We start from the raw sequence: 27,233 nt of genomic DNA on the forward strand, positions 1-27,233 counted from the left end.
ATGGTGCAGTCTTGTTTGTAAAACACAGCCAAGAGTGCCAAAGTGACAAATGTCATAGCCACTAATTCATAACTAAGGGAAAAGAGAAAAAGATCGAGAGGGATGTTAACAGGAAGGGGCCTGCAGATGAACTGTGTGACTGGCATTGAAGTCCAAACACAATCCAGGAGCCCAGCCCATAGTGAGCCCTCTTGAGGAAGCCGCATATGGCTCTGAGCTGGGCTCGAACTCTATGTACTGGATTGGTGGGTTTCAATCTCTTTTTTTCTCCTGAGGCAGTGGGAATCTTTACCAAACAAAAACTCATGTTGAACAATCAAAGGTGCTTCTCTGGTTGAAGCACAGATGGAAATCTGAAGGCCATGCCTCACACCTCCTCCTTTCATGACCCTGGGGTGGAGTTCTTCCAAGGAGCCTCAGGGTACCATAGAACAGAGTTTGGAAAGTCCCAAGCTAGATCACTATTACCCGATCGAGATATTCTGGCTACCCCCAGAGCATTCCCCACTCCACACAGTCCATGTTTTCCCTATGGGTAAATTTTTTTTTTGTTTTTTTTGTTAAAGACAGGGTCTTGCCATGTTGCCCAAGCTGGACTGCTGGACTTTGGACTTGAACTCCTGGGCTCAAGGGATCCTCCCACGTCATCTTCCCAAGTAAAAGGCATGTACCCAGCTCCTACAGGTAATCTTGATTGAAGAGAAAAAAGGATTTGGGTGTGAGGATTGTGGGTAAGGTAAGGGTTTCCTCTCTGATATGTGTTCTAGCAAATGCAAGGTAAGGTACAGTGTGGGAACAGACTAAGAAACATGCCCAGTAATAGAGGAAGTATTAAAAGAATTATGGGCCATGCACACAAGGATATACTTATGCAGGCATTAAAAATCATGTTTTTCGGCCGGGCGTGGTGGTTCACGCCTATAATCCTAGTACTCTGGGAGGCCAAGGCGGGCGGATCGTTTGAGCTCAGGAGTTCGAAACCAGCCTGAGTAAGAGCAAGACCCCGTCTCTACCAAAAACAGAAAGAAATTAATTGGACAGCTAAAAATATATAGAAAAAATTAGCCGGGCATGGTGGCTCATGCCTGTAGTCCCAGCTACTCGGGAGGCTGAGGCAGAGGATCGCTTGAGCCCAGGAGTTTGAGGTTGCTGTGAGCTAGGCTGACGCCACGGCACTCTACTCCAGGCAACAGAGTGAGACTGTGTCTCAAAAAAAAAAAAAAAATCATGTTTTTCAAAGGATTTCTAATGTTACTGGAAAGAGTTCACTCTATGATGATAAGTGAAGAAAAGAAAAGCAGGATATGATTTAGCTAATTATATGAACACACTAAAAGACTGAGGGGAAATACACTTAAATGCTAATAGTCGTTTCCTCAGGGGATGGTGTTTTACAGAAAAGTTGAACTTTCTCCTTTAGACTTTTCAGTGTTTCCTATAGTTTCTCACAGGATCACTTTATCACCCACACACAAGTTTTAAGGGTGTGTTCCCCTTTGTTGGAGGAGCTTTCACCCACAAGTCCCCTGGCCCCTGCACTGCTTCCCTTGACCAAGGAGCTTAAGATCAGCATCTGCCCCAGCAGGTCTGTGTGGGGCCTGGCCCTTTACAAGGAGAGTTCTTGCTCCTTGGGACACACTCACAAGTTGTCGTCCCAGGGACTGTCGTCCTCTTCCTCTGGCTCTTCCTCCTCTGCCTCACTACCCTGACTACTGTATACTGTTGACTTCAGAGTGGAAGGGATTTCCTGAAAATATCTGTTGACAATGACTTCCTCGGCATCCTCGTTCTCTCTGTTCATCCAGAAATTCTCCCACCGGCTATAGACAGTAAGTGGTTGTTCAAAATCACATTGCCTAAAACTACACTAAAGCTATAATTTTAAAATCTGTCAAGGAGCCCCTGAACCCTACCCGGAGGAGGATAGCCACCAAGTACACTGGGCATCCTGTTTCTCATGAATTAAAAATGGTAACCTGAAGCCACAAAGTCATCTGTGGCCACAAAATCAAATAGCAGAAACTCTAGGATAGACTAATGGCCTTTGATGGCATTAGACATGCATGGTACAGCCTGAGCTGTACAAAATTAATTCAGGAAGAAGCATAATAATGTGGTGTAGGAAAGGCAATGGAATTAAACAACCTTCTAAATCAAGGAGACACCCACCTGTACAATGACATTGGACCGGTAAACAATTAAGTCCCTTACCTTCAGAGGACTCTGTGGGGGATATTGATGGTTTAATAATAACACAGGATTACACAAAGAGCATATAAAGCTATTAGTCTACCCTCAAAGTCACATGGGCATAGAAAGGAAAGTGTGAATAAGGTTTGAGAAGGTGGATGGATGCCAGTTGTTTGTGGACCTCTAGGCTTTATGGACATTTGTAGACTTAATTTTTACTTTTTGACTAGGGCAGAAAAAAGGCTCAGGAAAAAGCTATTTATTTCCAGGTGGATACATATTCTGCCCAGACTGGGAAGGAAGAACTGAAAGAGGGAAAAGACAAAAATAAAGCTACAGCAAAAAAGCTCAGCTATTAATTAATAAGGAAATGGCCCTCCTATGTTGCTCACACATCACACACAAACACACACACACTTTGGGCAGGCCTAGATAGCTCATCTGTTTAGCTCAATCCCTGGGATTCATTCCAAAACTCAAGATAGGCTCTTAAAAAATTCCATACAAATAGAACAGGTTCCAAAACAGACCATTCAAGTGGAGTGAGAAGCCTTTGAATGCAAGGAGACCTTAGAAGAGAGAAAACCCTTCTTCATAACAATGTTTGTCTTTAAAGAAGGACAGCTGTAAGAGTACCTTGAAGGGTTCCAGGAGATGGACCATACTGGGGAGAGAGAGCCCCCTGGTCGCTCAATCTTCACTTTCTCCTCACCATTTTTGTTCCGAATGCTGATGATCCCATTGAACATCCCCAGAGCCAGGTACTGACCATCATTTGTCCAGCTGTGCGCACAACAACAAAAGGCATGGGGAGAGGGAGAGGACCACATAGAAGGTAAAACTAGCGAGCGTGATGCCTTGGTTTGAAACAAAGTCTAATGAAGCAGCAACAGTGGAGCTATGGTTTCATCATTGCCAGTCCTGACATAATATCAGAAGACCAAACTTAAAATCTTACTTATTTTTGGAGTCAATAGTGAGAAGTGAGGGCAGCAGTACCTTTTTTTTGAGCTCCCACAACTCTCTGTACATACTTCCATGATAGCCCTGAGCTTGTGCCTGCATCTCTGGGCCAGCCCCCACTCCTCACTCTACAGTTCATCCCCCCACCACTTCAAGAGCACCTTAAGAATAGACGCTGTCTTGGTGTTTTCCCCGCCTCTAGAGTAGGGCTTGATGTGTAGTGGGTGCTCAACAGATGTCGAATGAAGCTGAACAGCAAGAATAGCTCCCATTTATAGAGTGTCTATTGTACACCAAGTGTTGTGCTGCATGCTTTACACTCAATAGTTTATGTGCATTTCACAACAACCTGATCAAGTCAGTATTTTTATCCCCATTTGTCAGACGAGGAACCTGAGGCTCCAGCTCAGAGAGATTTAATAACTTTCCCAAGGTCACAAAACCTGCCAGCAATAGAATCTGGATTCTAATCCAGGTCCAGCATCAGAGCCTGTGCTTTCTCCCCTGCACATGCTGCCTGTACAATGACAGTCTCACATTCCCAGAGAGCCTCCACTCAGTACAGCTACATGTTGAGGAAGCTTGTTGCTAGATAACTGCATGAAGGCAACTTGTAGTTCTCTTTTGCTTAATGATCAAAGGCACAGGTCTTTCCCATAAAGAAGAAAAAAGGAAACAGTTTTCCTTTTTGACACAAGACCTTTTCTATTGTGTGAAATAACTGCATTTTGAGAGTCTGGAAGAGGAAAGAAGACAAAGCCTATCTTCAGAGCTACACTTCACTTACCTGCAGCAGGTGATCTTGCTGCTTGCTTTGTGCTTGGAGACAGACTTTTGTTCGTGAGACCACAATCCTTCGATGCACAATAATATAAAATAAAATGTGTTGGTTGAAACACTACTCAGCAATAAAAAGGAACAAACTATTGATATATACAACTTAGATAGATCCCTAGGGCTTTATGCTGAGTGAAAAGAATCAATCTCAAAAGGTCATATACTGTATGATTCCATTTATATAACATTCTTTTTTTTTTTTTGAGACAGAGTCTCGCTCTGTTGCCTGGGCTAGAGTGCCGTGGTGTCAGCCTAGCTCACAGCGACCTCAAACTCCTGGGCTCAAGCGATCCTCCTGCCTCAGCCTCCCGAATAGCTGGGACTACAGGCATGAGCCACCATGCCCGGCTAATTTTTTCTATATATTTTTAGTTGTCCAGCCAATTTCTTTCTATTTTTAGTAGAGACAGGGTCTTGTTCTTGCTCAGGCTGGTCTCGAACTCCTGACCTCGAGCGATCCTCCCGCCTCAGCCTCCCAGAGTGCTGGGATTACAGGCGTGAGCCACCATGCCCGGCCCTATATAACATTCTTTTTTTTTTTTTTTTTGAGACAGAGTCTCGCTCTGTTGCCTGGGCTAGAGTGCCGTGGTGTCAGCCTAGCTCACAGCGACCTCAAACTCCTGGGCTCAAGCGATCCTCCTGCCTCAGCCTCCCGAATAGCTGGGACTACAGGCATGAGCCACCATGCCCGGCTAATTTTTTCTATATATAGTTGTCCGATTAATTTCTTTCTATTTTTAGTAGAGACGGGGTCTCGCTCTTGCTCAGGCTGGTTTCGAACTCTTGAGCTCAAACAATCCGCCCGCCTCGGCCTCCCAGAGTGCTAGGATTACAGACGTGAGCCACTGCGCCTGGCCCCTATATAACATTCTTGAATGACAAAAGTATAGAAACAGAGAACAGATTCATGGTTACCAGGGGTTGGGGATAACAGGAGATAAGGAGAGTGGGTGCGATGACAAGAGGTATCTGTGTGCTGATGGAGTAGTTCTGTGTTGTGGTGGTGGTAATCTACACATGTGATAAAATGACAGAACTATATACACATGTGCTAGGCCCAGTTTTCTGGTTTTGTTATTGTACAATAGGTACATAAGACGTATCCATTGGGGAAAACTGGATGAAAAGTACAGGAGACCTCTCTGCTTTATACTATTTTTGCAACTTATTGTGAATCTATAATTCTTTCAAAAGAAAAAGAAAAAAAAAGAAGATAGATTGATAAAATTCTAGCCAACTTTTCAGGAATTTAACTCTCAAAAAAAATGACAATTTCACTTTGTCACTACGAAATTGCAACCAAAATACAACTAGCATTTAAAGTAATGATACTCTCTGAAAATCTAGTTTCCTCTCTCAGGCCTCACCTACAACACAGGATCCTGAGCTGTGCCGTGTCCACGGCATACTGGTTGCCTAAGGCTTGCTGCCTCCTGCCCCAGATGCCCTGGCTCAGTGCCCCATAGCAACAAGCGTATGTCTAGATAAAATAAGCAAATTCTACTCTTTGCTGAGCCATGAAGCACGATCAAGAAGGTAGCTCTAGTGCACAAACATATTTATATAGCCAAGTGCAACATCGGGCAAGTTATATTTCCCCTATTTTCCCTGGTCCAGAATGCCTCCCCAGACATTTCAACCTGTGCACATGTTATCTGTGCTCCACAGAGCCTACCTAGAGCCTCCAGCTGGAGAAAACCCCTCCCTCCTGGGCCTCCTTCAGCAATGCAATCGCCTGGGCTTGGTCCAAGCCCTAGTTCTACCATTTTTTGGTCATGTGACCTCCAGTGAGTCACTGAACTGCCCCAAATCCCAGTTCTTTCTCATCACTAGGGTGGGAAAGAGAATAATACCTGACCTCGGGGGTTGTCACAGCGCACAAATAGGAATTCATTTTTAACCCATAGCGCAGTGCCTAGCATACTGCAAGCATTCAACAAATATTATTATTACTTAATATTATATTTTTACAAATCCTACCTCCTCCCAAGACCACAAGCCCCTTGAGAGCAGGGATTCTATTTTGTCTTTTTAATCCTCTAATGTAAGCACACAGACTAGTACTTCACATGAAGAAAATGCTAAATTTTTAAAATAAATGACAGTCCTTTCTCCATTTGTTCATACAATGTTCTTTCAATTATATTCTCTACTTTGAACCTCAGAACTGTATCAGTGAGATAGACAAGGTGGGTAGCAGGTTCCTTTTAGATAAGGAAGCTGAAATACTGAGAGGGACTAGGTCTCGGACTCCTTGTCTAACAGCTGTTCCATTGTACCCACTATCTCTTAGCAAAGAAGACAGAACTGATGGAGTTGAAAATCAGAACCAACCTTTAATGCAGACAACCTACAAGCCTCTGCCCATTTCACTCCCTCCCACCCTCAGCAGACATCTTACTGACATCTCCTCTGTGCCAGCACCATGCCAGTGCCGTGAATGGGGCCAGGATGAACTCCTCAAGGTGTTCGACCCTCAGGGAGAACAGTACTGATGACTTTTGTGCATGAAGTAGTTGAAACAGTGAAGAATTTCACATATACATGGATGTGGATCAACACAAAGTTGGGGACAACTGAACTGTCCCTGCCAGAGTGAGTCAGGGAAGACTTCCCAGAGGCAGCAACATAAAGTTATGCCTGTGCCCTCCCATACTTCTTACCGTTTCCTTCTCTGGGGCCTTTCTTGTTGTCTCTGATGTCTTATGAGAGTCAAGGTCATTATTCACTATCTTGGTTTCTACACACTTTAAAGAATAACTGTCAGCCTCCCCTCAGCCTTTGAATGTAGATAAGTAGTATTAACTCTCTCAGGACAAAATCACCACATTCTGGACAGATTTCAGCATTTTTAGCCTAAGTTTTCAGTTATTACAGGACAGGACATCAAGAATCCGAACCTACCAAAGTCACTGGAGGAACAAGATGCCAGTTGGTGGGTAACGGGATTGTAGGAGACACACTGTATAGAATCATTGTGCCTGGGAAGTAAACAACTGTAGATTATTATGCAGCAAACCACAAATGTCTGAGTGGCTACAACTGAGGATTTTAAGGATAAGCCCATAGCCTCTTACTATACACCACATGCTCTTCGGCAAGTGACCAACAAAAAGCACAGGGATTAATTCTCCTTCTCCTGGATGGCCCCTCTCCTACCATTTTCATTACCACCCATCATCCTGGCCCAGCTTTAACAGCGCCTCCTCTTGGACTGTCATGCTGTACACCTCCAGTTTGTGAGCTGAGGAGATAATGACGTAAAGCACCTAGCCTAGTGCCAGGTACAGAGCAAGTGCTGTTACTCTTACTGTTTTGAGGAGGCCTGAAATTACAGGATGGAGGTGCAATGAGGACATTACAGGCCATGATCTGGAAACGTGGCAAATGCTTAGACAACAATAAAAACTGAGCAAGTCATGGTGTCTCAGCCCCAGTTTTACCCCTTCTGGGTAACACTTTACTCACAACCTCACTCATTGATTCAGTTATTGATTCATTCAAAAATTGTCTGTTGATTTGCATACCCATGTTCATAGCAGCACTATTCACAATAACAAGAGGTGGAAGCACCCCAAGTGCCCATCAACAGATGAATGGATAAACAAATGTGGTCTATACATACAATGGAATGTTATTCAGCCTTAAAAAGGAAGGGAATTCTGACACGTGCTACAACATGGATGAACCTTGAGAACATTACAGTAGTGAAATGACCCAGTCACAAGAAGACAAACAGTGTATGACTCTACTTATATGAGGTACCTAAAACAGTCAAATTCATACAGACAGAAAATAGAATGGTGGCTGCTAGGGGCTTGTCAGGAGAGAGGAAAGGGGAGTTAGTGTTTAAAAGGTATAGAGTTTTAACTTTACAAAATAAAAAGAGTTTTGGTGATTGCACAACAATATAAATATGCTTAACACTATTGAACTGTAAATTTTCCAAATGGTTAAGATGATAAATTGTACGTTATGTATATTTTACCACAATTTAAAAGAAAAGAAGCTGGGCATGGTGGATTATGCCTGTAATCCTAGCACTCTGGGAGGCCAAGGCAGGAGGATCGCTAGAGCTCAGGAGTTCGAGACCAGCCTGCGTAAAAGCGAAACCTTATCTCTACAAAAAATAGAAAAATCAGCCAGCCATGGTGACAAACAGCTATTGTCCCAGCTACTCGGGAGGCTGAGGCAGGAGAATCACTTGAACCCAAGAGTTTGAGATTACAGTGAGCTAGGATGACACCATTGCACTCTAGCCAGGATGACAGAGCGAGACGCTATCTCAAAAAGGAAAAAAAAAAGGCAAAGAAAAGAAAAAAAATTGTTTGTCGAGTACCTATTATGGCCAGGCATTGCACTAGGTACCAGGGACATAAGAGTGAGCAAAAAACAGATACCGTGTCCACCCTCACGGTGTTTACAGTCTGGTAGGCAATGCTGATCAATCACCAGAATAAATGCAAAACTAGAAATGTAAGAAATGCCACAAAGGAGACTCACCTGAGTCTAGAGGGGCAGGAAAGGCTTTGCAGAAAAAGCAACGTCTAAGTCTGAGATCTGCAGGGTAAGTAGGGGCTAACTAGTGGAGGATCAGGGGAAGAACATGAACAGGGCCCCTACAGTGAGAAAAGGCCTGGAGCAGACTGACCCTAAGTTTCTGGCTTTTGACACTGGGTGGATGTAAGGCCATTCCCTGAGACAGGGACATTGGAAGAGGACAGGTTGAAGGTGGGTGGAATCTGTGATGTCAGATTAACTGAGATGAGCTATATGAAAATACCTAGCCCAGTGCTGTACTGGCTAACCTAGTAAGTGCTCAAGAAATATTCATTCGCTTATTCACTACCCGACTTTCCTAGATACCACCCCCACCCCCAATAACATAATTTCAAGTTCAACTTCAAAGAAAAAAGTTTTTCCTTACATCTTTTCTTTTTCTCTTTCTTTCTCTCCCCCCACCCCCCAGCCTAGGCTAGTGGCACCAGAGTGCAGTGGCATCTTCATAACCTGCTGCAGCCTCAAACTCCCAGACCCAAGTAATCCTCCTGCCTCAGCCTCCTGAGTGGCTGGAATTACAAGTATGTGCCACCACTCCCAGCTAATTGTTAAATACTTTGTAGAAATGGAGTCTCACTTTGTTACTCAGACTGGTCTTAAACTCCTGGCCTCAAGTGATCCTCCTGCCTTGGCCTCCCAGAATGCTAGAATTACAGGAATGAGCCACTACGCCTGGCCCCCTAACATCTTTTCTAAGGGGCTTTTGCTACAATTACTCAGTAAGAGTCAAACTAACAATACTATACACCTAAATGGTTACTTACGTGTACTTCAGAATGCCTTCCAGTTTTGATGTCCAGATAATAACACTTTTGTCAGCTGATCCAGAAGCAAAGCGCTGACCTAAAAGTGTTTTTAAAAAGAAAATTCTCACATTTATTTTAAAAAGCATTTCCCAGAAATAATTTCTTAGAAAACTAGCTCTTTAAAGTACCTAATAAGTGTCAGCTTCCTCTCTACTACTTCTTATCAGTCCTGGGAGGCAGTATTCTGGAATCAAGATGTTTGGGTTCCAAACCTGCTCTGTCCAGCACTGAGTAAACAAAGATGTATTGAGGGCCTACTACGTGCAGGAATCATGTTCATGCTAAGGATCAAGTAATGACTGAAACTCATATGGTCCCTACTTTCAAGAAGTTTAGTCTAGTGGAGGAAATAGGTGTTAAATTAAATTAATCCAATGCAAATACAATGTGGTAAGAAAAGACATGGATTCTATGAAAGAGAATAAGGGGGACCTAATTTACTTTTTTATTTAAATTTTTATTTTATTTGACAAATAATAATTATATATATTTATGAATTACAATGTGATGTTTGGTATATGTACACACTATAGAATGATTATATTAAGCTAATTAACATATCTATCACCTCAGATACTTATTTTTTTATAGTGAGAACATTTAAAATCTATTCTTTCAGCATCTTTGAAATATACACTATTATTAACTATGATCATTATGCTGTGCGATAGATCTCAAAAACCTACTGCTCCTGTCTGACTGAAACTTTGTACCCTTTGGTCAATATCTCCTAGGGGACCTAATTAGATGAGGTAAAGCTTCTCTGAGGATGAGGTTCTTCCATGGATACCTAAATGATGGGCAGAGCTTAGGCAGATGCAAAGAGAGGAGTAAGACCCATCCACATGGACAGGACAGATGTGCAAAGGCCCTGAAGCAGGAAAATCCCAGCATGTTTGAGGGGATAAGCAGCCAGTATGGAAAAGAGATGGGTGGCAGAAGGGTCTCTAGGGGCTTCAGGGTCACAGTAGAGATCTTGCTCTCTATCCCAGAGCAATGGAAAGCCAAAGAAAGGCTTTAAACGTCATATTTCCATTTTCACACTACATAGCCTTTATGAAAGAATGGACTGGAGAGAGTCAACATATACCAAGTAATTGCTTATTAATTATATTGTTACAGGTTTACAAGCATTAGAAAGAGGATCGGGGTATCATGGCAGCAAACAATAGGAAGCCTTCACCTTCCCTCGTGAGAGATGAGGATTAAGAGGTAAGCACGGGCCAGATTTTGTACCTTGTTAAGGATTTTTAGACTTTATTCTTAGGGCCAGTCACTGTTCTCTGAGCCTCAAATGTTTTCAACTGAAACACAGAGCCATAATAATACCTTCCTCAGAGGCTCTTTGTGAGAGCCAACTAAGGCAATATCAGTAAAATACTTTTCACAGTGGCTGAAACATTAGGTAGTAGTGTGAACCACAGGACATTGCTGCAAATATTAAACAAATGGAAGCTGCTCTTACTTATTATTTCTGTCACTCCTCTTTCATACTGGTAGACAGCAGGTGATGAAAAGTATGGGCTCTGGACTCAGAATTGCTAGGTCAGAATTCCTAGTGACGTCACTGACCAGCAGCACGACCTGGAACATGCTACCGAACATCTCTATGTTTTCATTTCCTCATTTAAAAAATGGAAACAATAATAGTACTGACCTCATAGTTGATGTGAAAAGTAAATGAGACAGTGTGTGTGTGTGTGCGCGCGCGCATATATATATATATATATATATATACAGTTGACCCTCGAACAACACAAGTCTGAACTGTGCAGGTTCAGATTTTCTTCTGCCTCTGCCACCCCTGAGACAGCAAGACCAACCCCTCCTCTTCCTCCTCCTCCTCAGTCCGTTCAACATGAAGACAATAAGGATGAAGACCTTTACAAAGATCCACTTCCACTTAATGAACAGTAAATGTATTTTCTCCTCCTTACGATTTTCTTAACAATATTTTCTTTTCTCTAGCTTACTTTATTGAAAGAATATAGTATATAATACATATAACATACAAAATATGCGTTAGTCAATTGTTTATGTTATCGATAAGGCTTCTATTTAACAGTTGGCTATTAGTAGTTAAGTTTTAGGGAAGTCGAAAGTTATACACAGATATTCAACTGTGCGGGGGATCAGCACCCCTAGCTCCCATGTTGTTCAATAGTCAACTGTACATATATTGCTCACAACTGTGCCTGGAATAGAATCAATGCTTTAAAAAATTAGCTATTATTATATAGTAATTCTTCATATTATTTTATATTATTTTTCTTGAGTAAAAAAACTACATCTTACCCACTTTTGTACCATGGTTGCTTATTAAATACTTACTGAACTTAAGGGAGAAATCAGAATATAAGCAGACTTAAAGAACAAAACCATAATTCAAAGTATCTCAGTTTTCAGTCTAAGGGGAAAAGCCCAGTTTAGATGAATTATAAGACTTCTTAATCATCATATAGCATGGTATACTAGGAAGAATGGCGGCTCTGCAGTCAGAGGACCTGGGTCAGGCCCAGCTTGGCCACTGTCACCTGTAATTACCCCAAGCCTGTTTTCTCAACTTTGAGAAGAGATAAGAGTCCCCTCACTACCTCCTTCAGAGGATTCTTGGGAAGATCAAACGAGATGTGCATGTCGGGACTCTGCGAAATGCTGTGCAGATGCCACTGCTGGCAGGTCGTATTCTGACTGTGCCCTAATGGTGTCGCAGGTCAAAGAGCCCCTCTACACTTATGAACTCCAGAGGCCCAACAGCCCTTATGTACCTACTGGGTCTTGTATTAGGTCCTGGACTGGCCCAGCCCAAGTTCCTCAAAGGCCATTATGATAAAACAGAAACAGTTCAGCTTTTCAGGCTCCCTCCTGACAGGTCTCCCCACCACATTACTGTGAACTTGAACTCAAACACACACATAAAATGTGACTATCATGGCATAACACAGCTGACGAGGAAGCAGGACATTAGTGTTATCTTTGGGCCAACTGCCACATGACCTTAGCAAGTCAATTGATTTCTCTAGGTCTTCATGTAGGTCTCAAGTGAAGAGATTGGGCTAAATCAGACTAAAACTCCATGCATGAAATTTTACATCTACACAAATTATGTGCATTTTTCTAGAGAGGGGTCTGTAGCTTTCATCTGATTCTCAAAGAGGTCTGTCATCCAAAAAAAGTTAAAAACCTGAGGCCTGAATACTCTCCAAGAATCCTTCACGCACTATAACATCCAGACTCTGTGACTTCTCAGCAGTGGCCACAGAATGTTATCTCTAATGCTATATCCATTTGACACATGAGGAAACAGACTCAGAGAGACTCAGCAATCAGCTCAAACTCACAGAGCTCGTGGTGCTGGGCTAGGGCTGGAACTCAGACTGTCTCACTTCAAAACCTGTGTTCTTCCCACTAATCCCACACTGTGGAGTAGGATGGATTCATTTTTAACTCTCAATTTCATGCACTCATTCTCTAACCACCACCTCCCCTCCCTCTCAACCTGCCTGGTGCTCCAACTGCAATAATCCTTCAATCTCATCAGAACCTACTACTTCTCCATTGTGGTTTTCTCTCCCCTCATCACTGAGCCAATGTTTTAAGGTCAATGTATGTAATAACTCCTTCGTATATACCCTCTGCTCCTCCCACTTTACCTTCAGACTGCTTGCAAAACCACCTCTGGTTAAATCCACTTCTTCCACCCCTTTATCTATGCAGCTCTCAAAGTGGCTAGAGAAAAAGACAATCATATCAACTGATCTCACTTTCGATTCATGATTACAACCTTCGAGTGGGCCCTTCATGTCACCAGTGGTCTCACTATACCTCCTGGGTCTACTCATTGTCCCACTGTCCTAGGCAATGATTTTACACTTTTTCCTTTCTTCCCAACTCACGAATACCTCCTTCCCCATCCTCACTCTCAGTTGATGTTGCTTCCTACTTCACTGAAAAAATGGAATTTCCATTAGACTCCTGCTACCACACTGCCCACCTGCTGGCCTCTGCAGCTCCTACCATGCCCCTATCTAAAGCAAATACCCCACCTATGCCCTAGATCCCATATCCTCTTGCCCACTCAACAACTTTGATCCAGCAATTCTTTCCCCTGTCTCCTACACTGTCGACTTTTCTCAGCTACAACATGTCCAAAAGTGGACTGCTCATCTTCCACTGTAAGCTTTCTCTCCTGCAGCCCTTCCCATCTCAGTGAGGAGCAACTCTGTCCTTTCAGTCACCCAGGTCAAAAACCCTGGTGTCATCCTTGTCTCCTTCTTCTTCACACCCCATATCCAATCTGTCAGGCAATCCTACTGGCTCCACCTCTCAATATAACCAGAATCTGACCATTTCTCACCACTTCCTCTGCCCCTACAAAGTCTGAGCTACCATCACCCCTTGCCTAGATGATGCTTCCTCACTCATCTCCCTGCCCTAACCCTCACCTCTTGCAGGCTATTTCCAACACAGAAGATACAGGGATCTTTTTATTTTTTTGTTTGTTTATTTGTTTATTTTTTGAGACAGAGTCTCACTCTGTTGGCCAGGCTGGTGTGCAGTGGTGCAATCATAGCTCACTGTAGCCTTGAACTCCTGGGCTCAAGGGAACCTCCCACCTCAGCCTCCCAAAAAGCTAGAACTACAGGCACACACCACCACACCTGCCTATTTTTTAAAATTTTTTGTAGAGATGGGGGTTTCACTACGTTGCCCAGGCTGGTCTCAAACTCCTGGCCTCAAGCAACCCCCTGCCTTGGCCTCCCAAAGTGCTGGGATTACAGGCATGAGCCACCATGTTGGCCAAGAAGGAAAAGATCCTTTTAATTTATAAATAAAATCAGATCTCTCCTCTGCTGAGAACCTTTCAGTGGTTCCCTATTTTCACTGAGAACCAAAGCCAAAGTCCTTATGATGGCCCACATGGTCTGGCTACCCACGTCTGTTACCTCTTTATCCTCACACCCTACAACTCCCTCTGATTCTCTCTGCCCCAGCTCCTAGTAGGCACTTTCCCACCTGAGGGCCTCTGCAATGGCTCTTCCCTCTGCAAGGAGCTCTGTTCCCCCAGATGCCCACTGCCAGAATCTCACTGCCCCCTGACTTCAGGTCTTTGCTGATCTGTCCCATCTCAATGACCCACCTTCACTACCCTACTCAATACTGCACCCAAGCCCTTGTCCCTCCCCAGCACTCTCAAATCCCATTATTCTGCTCTACTTTTTCTTCTTCCATAACACTTGTTGCCTTCCAGCATACTGCTTAATTTACCTATTTACTATGTTTACTGTATGTCTTTCCTCGTATACTGTTCCTCCCTCATTCCTCCCCTTACCCCACCCTATAGAACATAGTAGCCCCATAAGGGGAGGGACCTTTGTCTGTTTTTTCTCTGATGTATCTCAAGCACCTTAAACAGTGCCTGGCACACAGATGGCCCTCAATAAATACCTGTTGAACTGAATGGTTGAACTGAAGTCTAAACAACTTCACTATCTTCTGAATCTGCAAGCTGTATTTTGGCTTACTAAAAATAATTAAAGAGTGGCTAAAGAGAAAAATGAACATTTATGAGGCCATCACAAAGACTGGAAACCCAGAACAGCCTCTTACCATCCTTCGCATATGCCACACAGTACACAGTGTCTTTGTGTCCCTTGAGGGGCTGAAGTAAGGTGCCATCAGATGTGTCATAAACCTGGCAAAAAACAGACAAAAGTACAGATTATCCATGTAATACCTATTAGTCAGGATTCCTGCAGTGTTGCTACTGCTCTTTTTGTTTTTATAAAAAAACATTTGTCAATATTCTAAATTTGTATCAAAGAAAAACAGCACTGCAAAACCAGAGAGAACATGACTTAAAGTTGGGTAACCAAGAAGAGGAGGTCCCAATTCTATGCACTATGTGAACAGGAACAGACCATTAATCCTCGAGAATCAAAGGTTTGATTACTTAGTCCATGGAAATGCTCTACAAACTTCACTCATTCTTATATGAATTTGGATATATGACCAATCTAGGCTGGCCCTCCTAAATAAACCAGAACATACAAAGAGCCAGCTACAACATGATTAAATTTTAGTGCTAGCCCACCCCCTGATATCAACATCATAGAGAGATGTTTCATATATGCTACCAACAGTTTAAAAGTCACAGACCTGAACTCTGGGTGCAAGTAGGAGGGAGTGTTATAAAACATCTGTAATGTGGATTTAGGACATGTGATAGCTGTGTAACATCCATCAGTATGTGGAGATTTAAAAAACACACCATCTGAGAAATAAGGCGAAACTTTCCAAAACGGATAGAGTGTTGGAGAAGATAATCTATGAAGAAATACTAAAAGGATTTGGATTGTTTACCCTGGAGAGAAGCAGTCTGTGGAACAATTGAACCATGGTTTTAAGATTATGCAGTTACCATATAGAGAATGGAGATCAGTCAGTCTGCATATCTAGAGACAACAGAGAACAGGAAGTGGGTTTACGCAGGAGGAAGAAGTGATCACACAAAGGTTTTTAGGTCAAACAAAGAGTTCTCTGAAAATTACTTTTATACACTGGGATAGGTTCCAGAGGGACCTTATGTTCTTTGAAAATATGAAAAATAGGACAGTATCCATATGGAATTGTTTAGGTAGGCCAATGCCTAAAAGTTGGGGTCAGGCTAACTGGCTTTTCATGGAGGGAGTGCCTTCAGTTCTGTTGCTTGAATTTTTCTGGGGACAAAATGTGAACCGACACCAGTCCAGTTTTAAAGGCATTTTGATTAATTGTTTTTAATTCTTTCATGGGTGTCTCAAAGTAAAAAGGGAAAGATTAATGACTCCAAAGGAAGTACTGTTCACAGGTTCCTATCTGATAGACAGTTTACTTACCTGTTTTAAATAGCCCTTTTCCTTCCCTATTAAAAAGTAATGACTAGTTTTTCTCCCTTGCCTTTTTTATCTCAAAAAAAAAAAAAAAAAAGAGTCAAATTTCAGAGTGCGTACAAGAGGGAGGGGGGGAAAAAAAGCACTTAAAAAGGAAACTCAGAAAAAATCCTACCAGTAATCTGTTTCCTGCAGCCAAAATCAGTTGAGTTCCATCGGGCTTAAATGCGAGGTCGTATATACTAAACAGGAGACAAGACAAAAAGACAATTAGGAACCAAAATGATGAGGTCTGCTAATGGCCAGGAAAGTAAACGTCCATTATGAAACACTGAGTATGTGTTGAGGAGAAAAATAATGGCTAAGAATTGCATTTGATTGCAAATTCCATTCAACCACCACACCTTGGCAGAGCATTCGGTCAAGATCCACTGGTCAGTTAGCTCTTGGTCCCAATTTCCTCTTGTCCAGAAGCCAGAGGCCAGAAATGATTCAAAGGGTCAACAGTTGAGGACACTAACTCTTCTAATAATACCATAAAGTCTAGACAACCTGAGAGAATGTGTGAGGGCTAGTAAACCCACACAGATACTTATTGAGTGCCTCTTAGGTGCCAGGTACCAACAACTATGGGTAGATCATAGTCCCTCCCTGCACGCAAGGAAATCACCATCCAGTGGGAGGGTATGAATCAGAAATATTCACAAAGAACTACCATAAGTCATCAATTCTAAGGCATACATTTTTTCACATTTTATCATCTCTAAGGTTGTGATGCATCTTATAATCCATGATATGTCTGTTTAACTGGTAGCATTTTTTGCTTTCTTATTGATAATGCAAAATAATGGTATTTTATAATCAACGACCTCCCAGATTGGGTGAAATATAGAATAATATTGTGACAAAGGCTTTAAGAGATACACTAAAACATTTATTACAGTCCTCAAAGGAGGAGTTTTTAATGTCGGGATGAGGCAGAAAAGGAAGGCTGAGAGAGCCTGAGTGCAGCCATTTTGGCCGATACCAGACCCTAACCACCCTGAACAAGGAAGTTGCCAGCAAGTCGGCCACCCAGGACCACTCAAGGATGGACAAATTACTAAATTTACAAACAGTTCGCCTTACAAACTATTTGTGCTTACTTTTTTCTTTTCTTTTCTTTTTTTTTTTTTTTGAGACACGGTCTTACTGTGTCACCCGGTGGCATCAGCCTAGCTCACAGCAACCTCAAACTCCTGGGCTCAAGCGATCCTTCCACCTCTGCCTCCCAGAATGCTAGGATTACAGGTGTGAGCCACTATGCCCAGCCCGTGTTTACCTTTCTATGACAGCAGTTTATGACTAACCTTTATGGTCTGACCTCAGGACAATGCTGATCACGTACGGGATTTTTGGATACATAAAAACGTTACCATTGCTCCATAAGGTGTCCCTTTCCTGCTGAGGAAAAGATCCCTACTCTGTCTGTGGAGTAGGATCTGTTGTCTGTCTCTTTGTCGATAAACTTTCTTGTAGCTAGTTGGCTCGATATTGAATTCTTTCCAATGTGAAGCCAAGAACCCATGTGGCAAGTTCAGGAGACTTTCTTCCCTTCATTGGTACACCCCTTGCATCATTTTGATTTGAGGAAAGGATCAGAAAAAGCTTCAGGAAGAAAACAATATTTTTAAAAGGTAGGACTTTTGACATATGTAAGAGGAGATTGGGTAGGTAGGTACAACATTTCAGGCAGAGAAAACAGAACAAGCAAAGACACAAAGGTGGGGAATAGCAAGTAATCTAAATAATCTAATTTGACTAAAACATGTGGCTATGTGTAGGGAGAGAGAATGCTAGAAAAACAGGTTGGAGACATATTACAAAGATTCCTGAATGCCCCAGGCTGAGGATATCATTGGTTCAGATGATTCTGGTAAGAAGGTATCAAGACAGCACTGTCAAAGCCGCCTGTTGTAAAAGTTTAGCATGAATAAACTCGCCTGGTACTTGTCAGTAATCTAAAAATGCACTCTCAGTGACAGTACTTGGAGCCCTTACCCCAGCACTGTGCTGAGCTCTTCAAATGCACTATTTTATTTCATCCTCACAATAATTCTGTGTGGTAGAGATTATTACTCTAGTTTATACATAAAGACACCAGGGCTCAGATTCGGTCAAATACCTCACCCAGCGTCACACAACGGGCAAGTGAAAGGGCCAGGATGTCAACTCAGGTCTGACTCTAGACCTGTGCTCTTAACCACTATGCTATGTTGCCTTCTACTCCCTATCTGTTACCCTTAATACTTGAATAAAAATAACAGTAGCTAATATTTATTGAACACATTGATTACTGTGTGTGCCAGGTACAGTTTAAATGCTTTACATGTATTATTCAACCTCAAAACAACCCTATTCTGCAAACGATAAAATTAAGGCACAAAGAAGTTAAATAACTTGCCTGAAATAAAACTGCTAGTGACTGGAGGTGGAGCCAGGATTCAAACTCAGGCAGTCTGGCTCCGAAGACCATGATCTAACCATTATGCTCTGTGGCCTTCATTGTCGTGATTAGCATATGTCACAGTAGACAAAATAACTAGCAGTAATTTTCATCCCTTATCAACAGCAATGAAAAAAAAAGGTATCATCTACCTACTGAAGGAAGGCAATACATGAAGAATTCAGAAGTTTTTTGTATAGGCTCTATTGACCTCAGAAGCTTCCTTTAATAAAAACTCTTCACAATTATTCAACAGTTAAGCATTTTTTTTTTTTTTTTTTTTTTTGAGACAGAGTCTCACTCTTTTGCCCGGGCTAGAGTGAGTGCCGTGGCGTTGGCCTAGCTCACAGCAACCTCAAACTCCCGGGCTCAAGTGATCCTCCTGCCTCAGCCTCCCAAGAAGCTGGGACTACAGGCATGCGCCACCATGCCCGGCTAATTTTTCTATATATTTTTAGTTGGCCAATTAATTTCTTTCTATTTTTAGTAGAGACGGGGTCTCGCTCTTGCTCAGGCTGGTTTCGAACTCCTGAGCTCAAACAATCCGCCCGCCTCGGCCTCCCAGAGAGCTAGGATTACAGGCGTGAGCCACCACGCCCGGCCCAGTTAAGCATTTTTAAAGAGTGTAAACTTACATTACCTAATTTGATCCTTCAGACAACATAATGCAGGAGAAAGGACAGGCACCACTGTACCATTTTTAACGACGAGGAAACTAAAGAAGAAACAGTCAAGTTGTTTGTCCCCATCACACAGCTGGCTGATGAAGAAACTGGAACAAGGGGATTGTGACATCCTTTCTAGGTGGGCATCCTTCTGGACAAAAGCAAACTCAGGCCCTCAGTTCTTCAGCTTCCTCACCATTATGTGGTAACAGACCTGGGCCTTCCTTATTTCTTATGCTTTCTTTCTCTGAGCCTGGGGGCAATTTCCTCGGCACATTTCATTCTGAGAAGCAGGGTGGTAGAGGGAAAAGTCGAGGGTACCTGAGGCCAGAAAGCTGACCTTCTATCTGACCTTTCGTTCTCACCTACAAAACAAGCACAGAGAGGTGCCCTCTCACCTCACAGGGTACACAAGCCAGTCTTATACAAAGCACCTGCACCTGTGGATTGCTGTCATGGTGTATGAGATATGGGAGCGGGTCTGTACCTCTCATCTATAGTCATCCTTGGTTATGTGGCTTCCTTTCTGCCTTGTACACATATGAGCTCATCAAAGTGGTTCCTGTGTGGCCTCTTCTTCATAAGGGTCATTTGGGGTTGAATTATCAGAAAATCATTGCTGAGTGTTTTATCCAGGCCAAGCCTGAACTACTAATGGCTTCCTCTCAGATGTTAAAATTCATTTTATGTGAATTTGTTGAAATCTGCCTTCCTAAAATATAGCACATATGTCTGATTTGCCCCAATCTAAACTCTTACTGTACTTAAAATCAGTACAGTTCAGCAGGGCATGGTGGCTCATGCCTGTAATCCTAGCATTTTTCGAGGCCAAAGTGGGAGGGTTGCTTGAGGCCAGGAGTTCAAGGCAATGTATCGAGACCTCAGACTGTGTCTCTATAAAAAAGCAGAAAAATTAGCTGGGCATAGTGGCGCATCTGGAGTCCTAGCTACTTGGGAGGCTGAGACAGGAAGATCACTTGAGCCCAGGAATTTGAGGGTGCAGTGAGTTATGATGATACCACTGTACTCTAGCCCGGGCAACAGAGTGAGACCATGTCTCAAAAAAAAAAAAAAAAAAAAGAATGTGTACAGTTCAGTTTAACTCTGAATTAAAACATATAGTCTTTTATATTTTACATTGTTTTAGATACTATCTTGTCCTTTTAATTACAGTCATATGCAATTCAAGGGCAATGACCATGTTTTATACATTTGTGGACACATGGTGCAAAGCACTATCCTAGACACATAATAAATATAATTGATAAACTGACAAGATTTTATCTTGAATCCTCAGACTTTAATTACATTATGAGATCACAGATACTCAGAATTGGAAAGGACTCTAGACCTCACTTTGCAGCCCAACTCCCCCACCAGGGCAAGAATTCCCTACAGATGGCCATCTAGCCTCTGCTTGATTGAATACTCCAGGGCTGAGGAGCTCACTCACCTGAAGGCAGTTCATTCTACTATAGGATGATTTTCTCTCTCTATCTGCTCCCTTTTATGAAAAAGATAGATTGTCAAAAAAATAAATTGTCAGATTCCATTGCAGAGAGATAGAAGGTGAGTCTTGCAAATTGCCCTCTGCCTATCCTGCACCCACCCCACTATAAACTGAAGTCCCAAAGTGCCCCTCCCAAAGCCTGCACAATCTGACCCAGCCCACTTACTTGCTTTGTAATCTTACACAAATTATGTCATCTCATTAAATCTTAATTTCTTCATTTGTAAATGAGATAAAAATTCCAACCTCACATGTGTTTTGGAGATTAAACAGATAATGTGTGCAAACTGATCTGTCCTACAGCAAGTACTCATTAAATACTAGCTGGTATGAACGGAGAGATATAGCAGATGCTAGCCTGATTGGAATAAGGTGTGCTAGCCTAATAAAGCATCATGGCTGAGATGAATCTGGAGCGGTGCATTTAAGGGAGAAAATAAGGGAGTTCACAGAATAAGAGAGCATTTAGGAAGGATCTTTGGGTAGGAAAACTGAATTTTTGGCTGAGCTGAAAAGTATAAATTTAAATGTTTCAAGCCTGAAGGAAGAGGATGAGGAGGACAATCTAGCAAAATGCACGATTTGACATGGAAGGTAATTGGGAATCACTCTAGGTTTATGAGAAGTAGAGTAACGGGATGACAACAGCAGGTCTTGAAAAAGAGAGTTCCTGCTGCTAAACAAAGGTTAGACTGGAAGCAAAAGAGCAGACCAGGAGACAATGGCTGATTCAGTTGTGGAGGACTAATCTTTGATATCTGGGATTTTTTTTAGTTCTACTATCTACTTTTCATAGTTTTTTGTTTTGTTTGTCTCATTCTGGGCTATCAGCTGGCTTATCTAGCAGCCATTGGGATTGCTGGTCTATGGAACCCCTACACCCCTTTAGGGTGTTTCAAACCTGTTATGGGCCAGAAACCAGATCACTAATCTTCATTCATCATTCAGTCACTCACTTCTTCATTCATTCAAGAATACATCAATTCATCAAATAGTAACAATAACTGCTAACTTGACTAGGCTGGAAAAATTTGGAAATGAATAAGACATAGCCATTGCCTATAAAAGGGTTTATAGACTTTTGGGGTAAACAAATTAAAAAATAACTCTTACACTCGACAGACTCTAAGTACTACAAGAGAGGAATGAACAAAATTCTGTGCCAGGGGTTGAAAACAGAGCAAATCAGGCTGCATTTGGCTAGCAAATGTTTTGTTTGGCCCACATGGTGTTTTATTTTGTTTTGTCAGATTAGGTGCCAATATGTAAAAATTAGGACATTTCACATAAAAACCCAGATTCCTAGCTTCTGGTAAAAACAGGAAGATCTGAGCATACTAGGCCAAATTCCTGCATGGTGGTAACTGGCAGGGGCTGAGCAGCAGCTGCCCCTTTTAGGCAGAGCACGAGCTCTTCAGTTTGCCACACACTCCTTGCCACCCTCTATTACTCCCTGACGTTGAAGCCAAATATTCAGTTCCCAGTTATCACTAGCTTGTGCTATGGGTACTTTCATAATAGAGTTAAAAGAAAAGTAAAATGAGTTTTTCTTTTTTTACTCAAATCTCCCTTAAAAGTAAAAATGAAAGATACACTAGTAGGGCTATGTGTTTTAAGAAAAGTGGGATATAGAAGAATATTCCTAGGGAAAACAGACAATTCCTTGTTTTAAGATGCAAACAAACATTTCCCATTTATGTTACCTGCCTGATTCCCGCAAACATTTGAGTTTCCCACCTCTGTAACACAGGGGAAAAATTAATGTTAGTGGCTGAGAGTACTGGCTTTGGAGTGAGGAACACCTGACCTTGAAAGCTGGCTCCACCACTCACTTGCTGTGTGACCTTGGCAAATTATCTACCCTCTCTGTGCTTCAGTTTCTCATATGTAAAATAGAGGTAATCATAGTACCTACCTCAGACGGTTGTTGTGATGAGACAATGAAATAAAAAACATGAAGTTCTCAGCAAGTGCCTAGCACATAGCAAAGCATTAGCTCTCACAGCTAATGTGTGCAGAACACAAAAGAGAGAGGACCCATCTACAAAGGGAGCCTTAAATGATGTTTAGGATTTCAATTAGAAGAGATGAGGAAAGAAGGCATGCTTTATGCAGACAAAGGCCTCAGAAAAGACAGAAAACAAATGGCAAGTATCCTGTCCCAGTGGCCAAAATCGAGGCTTCACAACGAAGCTGAAAAGATCATGTAGGAAGATTTTGAAAGTCAGGCTGAGAACTAGCCAATAAGTCAGTATTTCTCAAAATGTACCATTGTATGATTAACTTAGGTGATAAAAATGGAATAGGACATTAAATAACATTCAATCATATGGTGAGGAAGTCATTCTCCTTCGATTCTTTTTCAAACATTTTATGGAATTTTTTCTTTTTTGAAACAGAGTCTCACTCTGTCACCCCAGCTGGAGTGCAGTGGTGTTATCATAGCTCACTGAGACCTCAAACTCCTGGACTCAACCGATCCTCTTGCCTCAGCCTCCCTAGTAGGGCGGACTACAGGCGTGCGCCACCATGCCCGGCTAATTTTTCTATTTGTAGTAGAGACGGGGGTCTCGCTCTTGCTCAGGCTGGTCTCGAACTCCTTTGCCTCAAGCAATCGTCCGGCCTCAGCCTTCCAAAGTGCTAGGATTACCGGAGTGAGCCACCGCGCCAGCCCATTCTTTTTCAAATTTTTTAACTTAGAGGAAATCTTGATTTGATGCTCATTTTAAGCAGCTCCCTGACCATATTTGCCAATGTCCAGTTTTAGAGACAATAGACCTCAGGTTTAAAGGCTCCGTCGCAACAGTATCTAGCTACAACTTACTCTGTTTGTTTCTCCCTGCTTTAACTTCTACAATTATCTGGCACTTACACAGCCAACGACACTGATTTTCATAAATGGAGAAATAAAGTTTCCACGTAAAATATAAAATCATATTTAAGCGAAAATAAGTGAGATAATTTAGGAAAAAACGTCAAGTAAACAAGAGTATGGGTAATATGTGGACGTTGCAAAACAAACTGTGACAGTGTTTCAGAAACATTGTTGTGGGTACAAGAGGAGGCCAGGACGGATTTTGAGTAAGGGAGCCACAAGACCAGATCACGATTATGTATAGAACAACTTCAACAGGCCACCTCACGCGTGGCACTTCCTTTGCCCCCTCTCCAACCCGCAGACGTCTCTCCACCCGCCACGGGCTGGGACGGCGACCGGCAGCCTCCCAGGCCTGGGGTTCGTGCCTCAGCATAGGCCGCAGGCCCGTTGCCCCAGACAACCATGGTGGTTCGCGCAGAGACTCCCGCCATCCCCGCCGGGGCCCAACCTCCCGCTCCTCCCTGACTGCTCCGCTCCTCACCACTGCTCAACTTTATCTCTCCAAGTCAACACGGCTCTCATCGCGGCTTCGCTCACGCCTCCGGCCCCTCCTCCTCGCCTCAGCAACGGGCGCCACTCTACCGGCCACTTGGGCTACCTGCGCTACCCTTGGCAACGCACATGCGCGGTGAGCAAAGCTCGAGCGCGCCTATCTCTGAATGCGCATGTCTAAAAGGGAAGACGAAAAAAAAAAGAAACAAAAGCGGAAGAGGGAACAGAAGCCCAGAAAGCGCAAGCGCAACTAGGGTGCGCGCGATTGGTCGGGGCGGGCGGTGCTCCTTCCCCGACAATGGATTTGATTGGTGAAAAGTGGAAATGGCGGCTGGGGCCGAGGGGGCGGCCGGAAAGCAGCTGCGGAGTCTGGCGGATTTTCACTACCTTCAGAGTTTAGTTTCTGCCCAGCGCCCTGAGCTGAGAAAATTTTCACGGCTTACCCGGCTCCATACCCGGGGCGTCGCACCGTTCGGCTCGTTGCTGCAGTCAGAGCCTGCTTGATGGGCACGGCTGGGATGGAGAGTCCGATCCTGGGGAACGGCAGAGCTGCCCCCGCTGTCACCGCTAGTGAGCGCCAAAGCCCAGACCGGCAATGTGACCTCCGGCAAGTTATTTTCCCCTTTGGGGCCTCAGTTTCACAACCTGTAAAATGGCATCAGGGGAATAGATGTGTGGACCTTTCTAACCTTCAATAGAGGGTTGACAGAGACCTTGAGATCCGCAGGTTTAGTTACTAGGAGCTGGGGCTGGAGTTCAGGTACTCTTCCTGTGGGTTCGGCCCTGGGAATCGCCCGACTTCCCAACCCGAAATGATTAGGGGGCTGGGAGGAGCAGGGACGTTTTGTGGTGGAAGGAGAGGTCTGCTTGGGTTGGAAGATCCTAGGAAGACCTTGGAGGAGATGGCATGTTAAGGGGCGCCCCAGAAATGAGAAGTAATGGGACGCTACGGTCATTTATTGAGTACATGTATATGTATTATGTGAGGCTAAGATGATTTACCTACTTTTTTTCAAAGCTTAATCCTTAGAGCTACTTTAAAAGAGCTGTTACCTTCTTTTTACAGAAGAAACTAGACCGAGGGGTTAAGGAACCTGCTCTTGGACATACAGCTAGTAAATGACAGAGCTGGGATTTCAGATCTGTCTGTTGACTTTACAGTTTGTGCTGATTTCACCAAGTTTCAGTTTCCTTATCTCTAAAATTGGAAACGATATCATTTTATAAGATCCATCCAGCACCCCAAAATTGTTTAACCCCAAATTACTCAGAAGACCTTGTTTCTAATTCTAGTCAGTCACCGTTCTTGCTTAGTTTACCTATTTATAGAAAAGAAGTTGGATTAGATGATCTCTCTAGACCTATCCGCCTTTTAAAATGTGTAATTTAGTAATCGAGATGCACTTTACTGAAGTTTTTCAATAATAGTATGGGGGAGGGGAAATATTAGACCAAGATTTGGTAGACTTGGGTTCTGGTATCACTTCTACAAGTAACTTAACTTTTCTGTTACTCAATTTTATCAATAAAATGAAAGTAAACCTTATCCTGCCTACCTCACAAGGTTATCATAAGGAGGTTATCATGAAGGAGATTTGAAAATTCTCTATCAGAAATTATTTACCTTTTGGAGTGTTACAACATCTGATGAAAGTGATAGACACTTTCCCCTAGAAAAATGCACAAATATGTAAAGTTTTTATCTCACTTATTTGCAAAGAAGGGGAGGTGACTCACTGACTTATTTAAGCATTTCTTATTGATCCCGGGTTAAGAGCTCAGCTGTTGGTTCATATTCTCCAGTTTATGCTGTCACCAGAAATCTGTATAAGAGCCCTGTTCAATGATGAACAAAAAGTTTCTAGCTTGAGCTTTTCATTGTACAAAGATTTCCAGTGTTTTTTAAGTCATATTGTAGAACAGGAAACTGTTGGAGGACAGATTCCCATTGTAACAAGACTGGTTCATACTGACTTTAATCTCCCTCTTTCTAATCTGAATAATCCATGTAGTTCTTGCACTGTCATGGATCGAAATTGAATAAGCAGTGGAAAATGTATTTTAAATGAGTTAACCACTTAAATTTTGTTTTCCCAGCAAGGAAGATGTTGTTGTGGGATTGGAAAGAGTAGGAGAAGATAAGAAACAAGTGATGATAAAAAGGAACAGTGAGTGTAATCCCCTACTACAAGAACCCATTGCTTCTGCTCAGTTTGGTGGTACTGCAGTGACAGAATGCCATAAGTCTGTCCCATGTGGATGGGAAAGAGTTGTGAAGCAAAGGTTATCTGGGAAAACAGCAGGAAGATTTGATGTATACTTTATCAGGTAAGCATGCAAGGTGGTAAAGATAGAATAGTTTGAATAATTTTGTCTAGACAGGTAGTGGAAAAGCATAGCAAAAATCTTGGCTTATCTATATTTTTACCATAAAACCATTATAGATTCTATTCATTCAATGTCACTGGTTAAATATATCAAGTTATTTGGGGCCAGTTACACACATTTTGTCCCTACTACTGTGAATGGTTAATGGGGAGGTTGCACTTAAGTTATATTTTTAAATTTATTTTATACTATAATAGACGAAACCATTTAAAAGTGCCATTTATCATTCTTTTTTATTTTTAAATGACAGATGCCCATGGCAACATTTGGAAATTATTAGTTAGAAATCTGAAACGTGGTCCAATTATTTTTAAAAGTCACTTCTAGGCCAGGCGTGGTGGCTCACACCTGTAATCCTAGCACTCTGGGAGGCCGAGGTGGGCGGATTGTTTGAGCTCAGGAGTTCAAGACCAACCTGAGCAAGAGTGAGACCCCGTCTCTACTAAAAATAGAAAGAAATTAATTGGACAACTAAAAATATATAGAAAAAACTAGCTGGGCATAGTGGCGCATACCTGTAGTTCCAGCTACTTGGGAGGCTGAGACAGGAAGATCACTTGAGCCCAGGAATTTGAGGGTGCAGTGAG

At 42.6% G+C, this 27,233-nt stretch overlaps 2 protein-coding genes across 2 annotated transcripts in view; one reads left to right on the plus strand and one right to left on the minus strand.

Annotated features, from left to right (window-relative positions):
- The window catches only part of IFT122 (intraflagellar transport 122), a 76,452-nt gene extending 52,127 nt beyond the window's left edge, over positions 1-24,325 (minus strand). The window contains exons 1-7 of the mRNA XM_012655136.1: positions 24,248-24,325; positions 16,404-16,470; positions 14,967-15,051; positions 9,315-9,393; positions 6,895-6,971; positions 3,941-4,007; positions 2,827-2,973 (exon numbers count right to left, since the gene is read on the minus strand). Of these exons, the coding sequence (XP_012510590.1) occupies positions 2,827-2,973; positions 3,941-4,007; positions 6,895-6,971; positions 9,315-9,393; positions 14,967-15,051; positions 16,404-16,470; positions 24,248-24,288 (563 nt within the window). The 5' untranslated portion in view covers positions 24,289-24,325. The remainder of the gene's footprint in view (positions 1-2,826; positions 2,974-3,940; positions 4,008-6,894; positions 6,972-9,314; positions 9,394-14,966; positions 15,052-16,403; positions 16,471-24,247) is intronic.
- A 423-nt stretch (positions 24,326-24,748) lies between these two features.
- MBD4 (methyl-CpG binding domain protein 4) overlaps positions 24,749-27,233 on the plus strand; it is a 12,550-nt gene continuing 10,065 nt past the window's right edge. Inside the window, exons 1-2 of the mRNA XM_012655158.1 lie at positions 24,749-24,869; positions 26,360-26,498. Of these exons, the coding sequence (XP_012510612.1) occupies positions 24,762-24,869; positions 26,360-26,498 (247 nt within the window). The 5' untranslated portion in view covers positions 24,749-24,761. The remainder of the gene's footprint in view (positions 24,870-26,359; positions 26,499-27,233) is intronic.

Source organism: Propithecus coquereli, unplaced genomic scaffold, assembly GCF_000956105.1.
Source record: "Propithecus coquereli isolate 6110/MARCELLA unplaced genomic scaffold, Pcoq_1.0 Scaffold461, whole genome shotgun sequence".
In the NCBI taxonomy this organism is placed as follows: domain Eukaryota; kingdom Metazoa; phylum Chordata; class Mammalia; order Primates; family Indriidae; genus Propithecus; species Propithecus coquereli.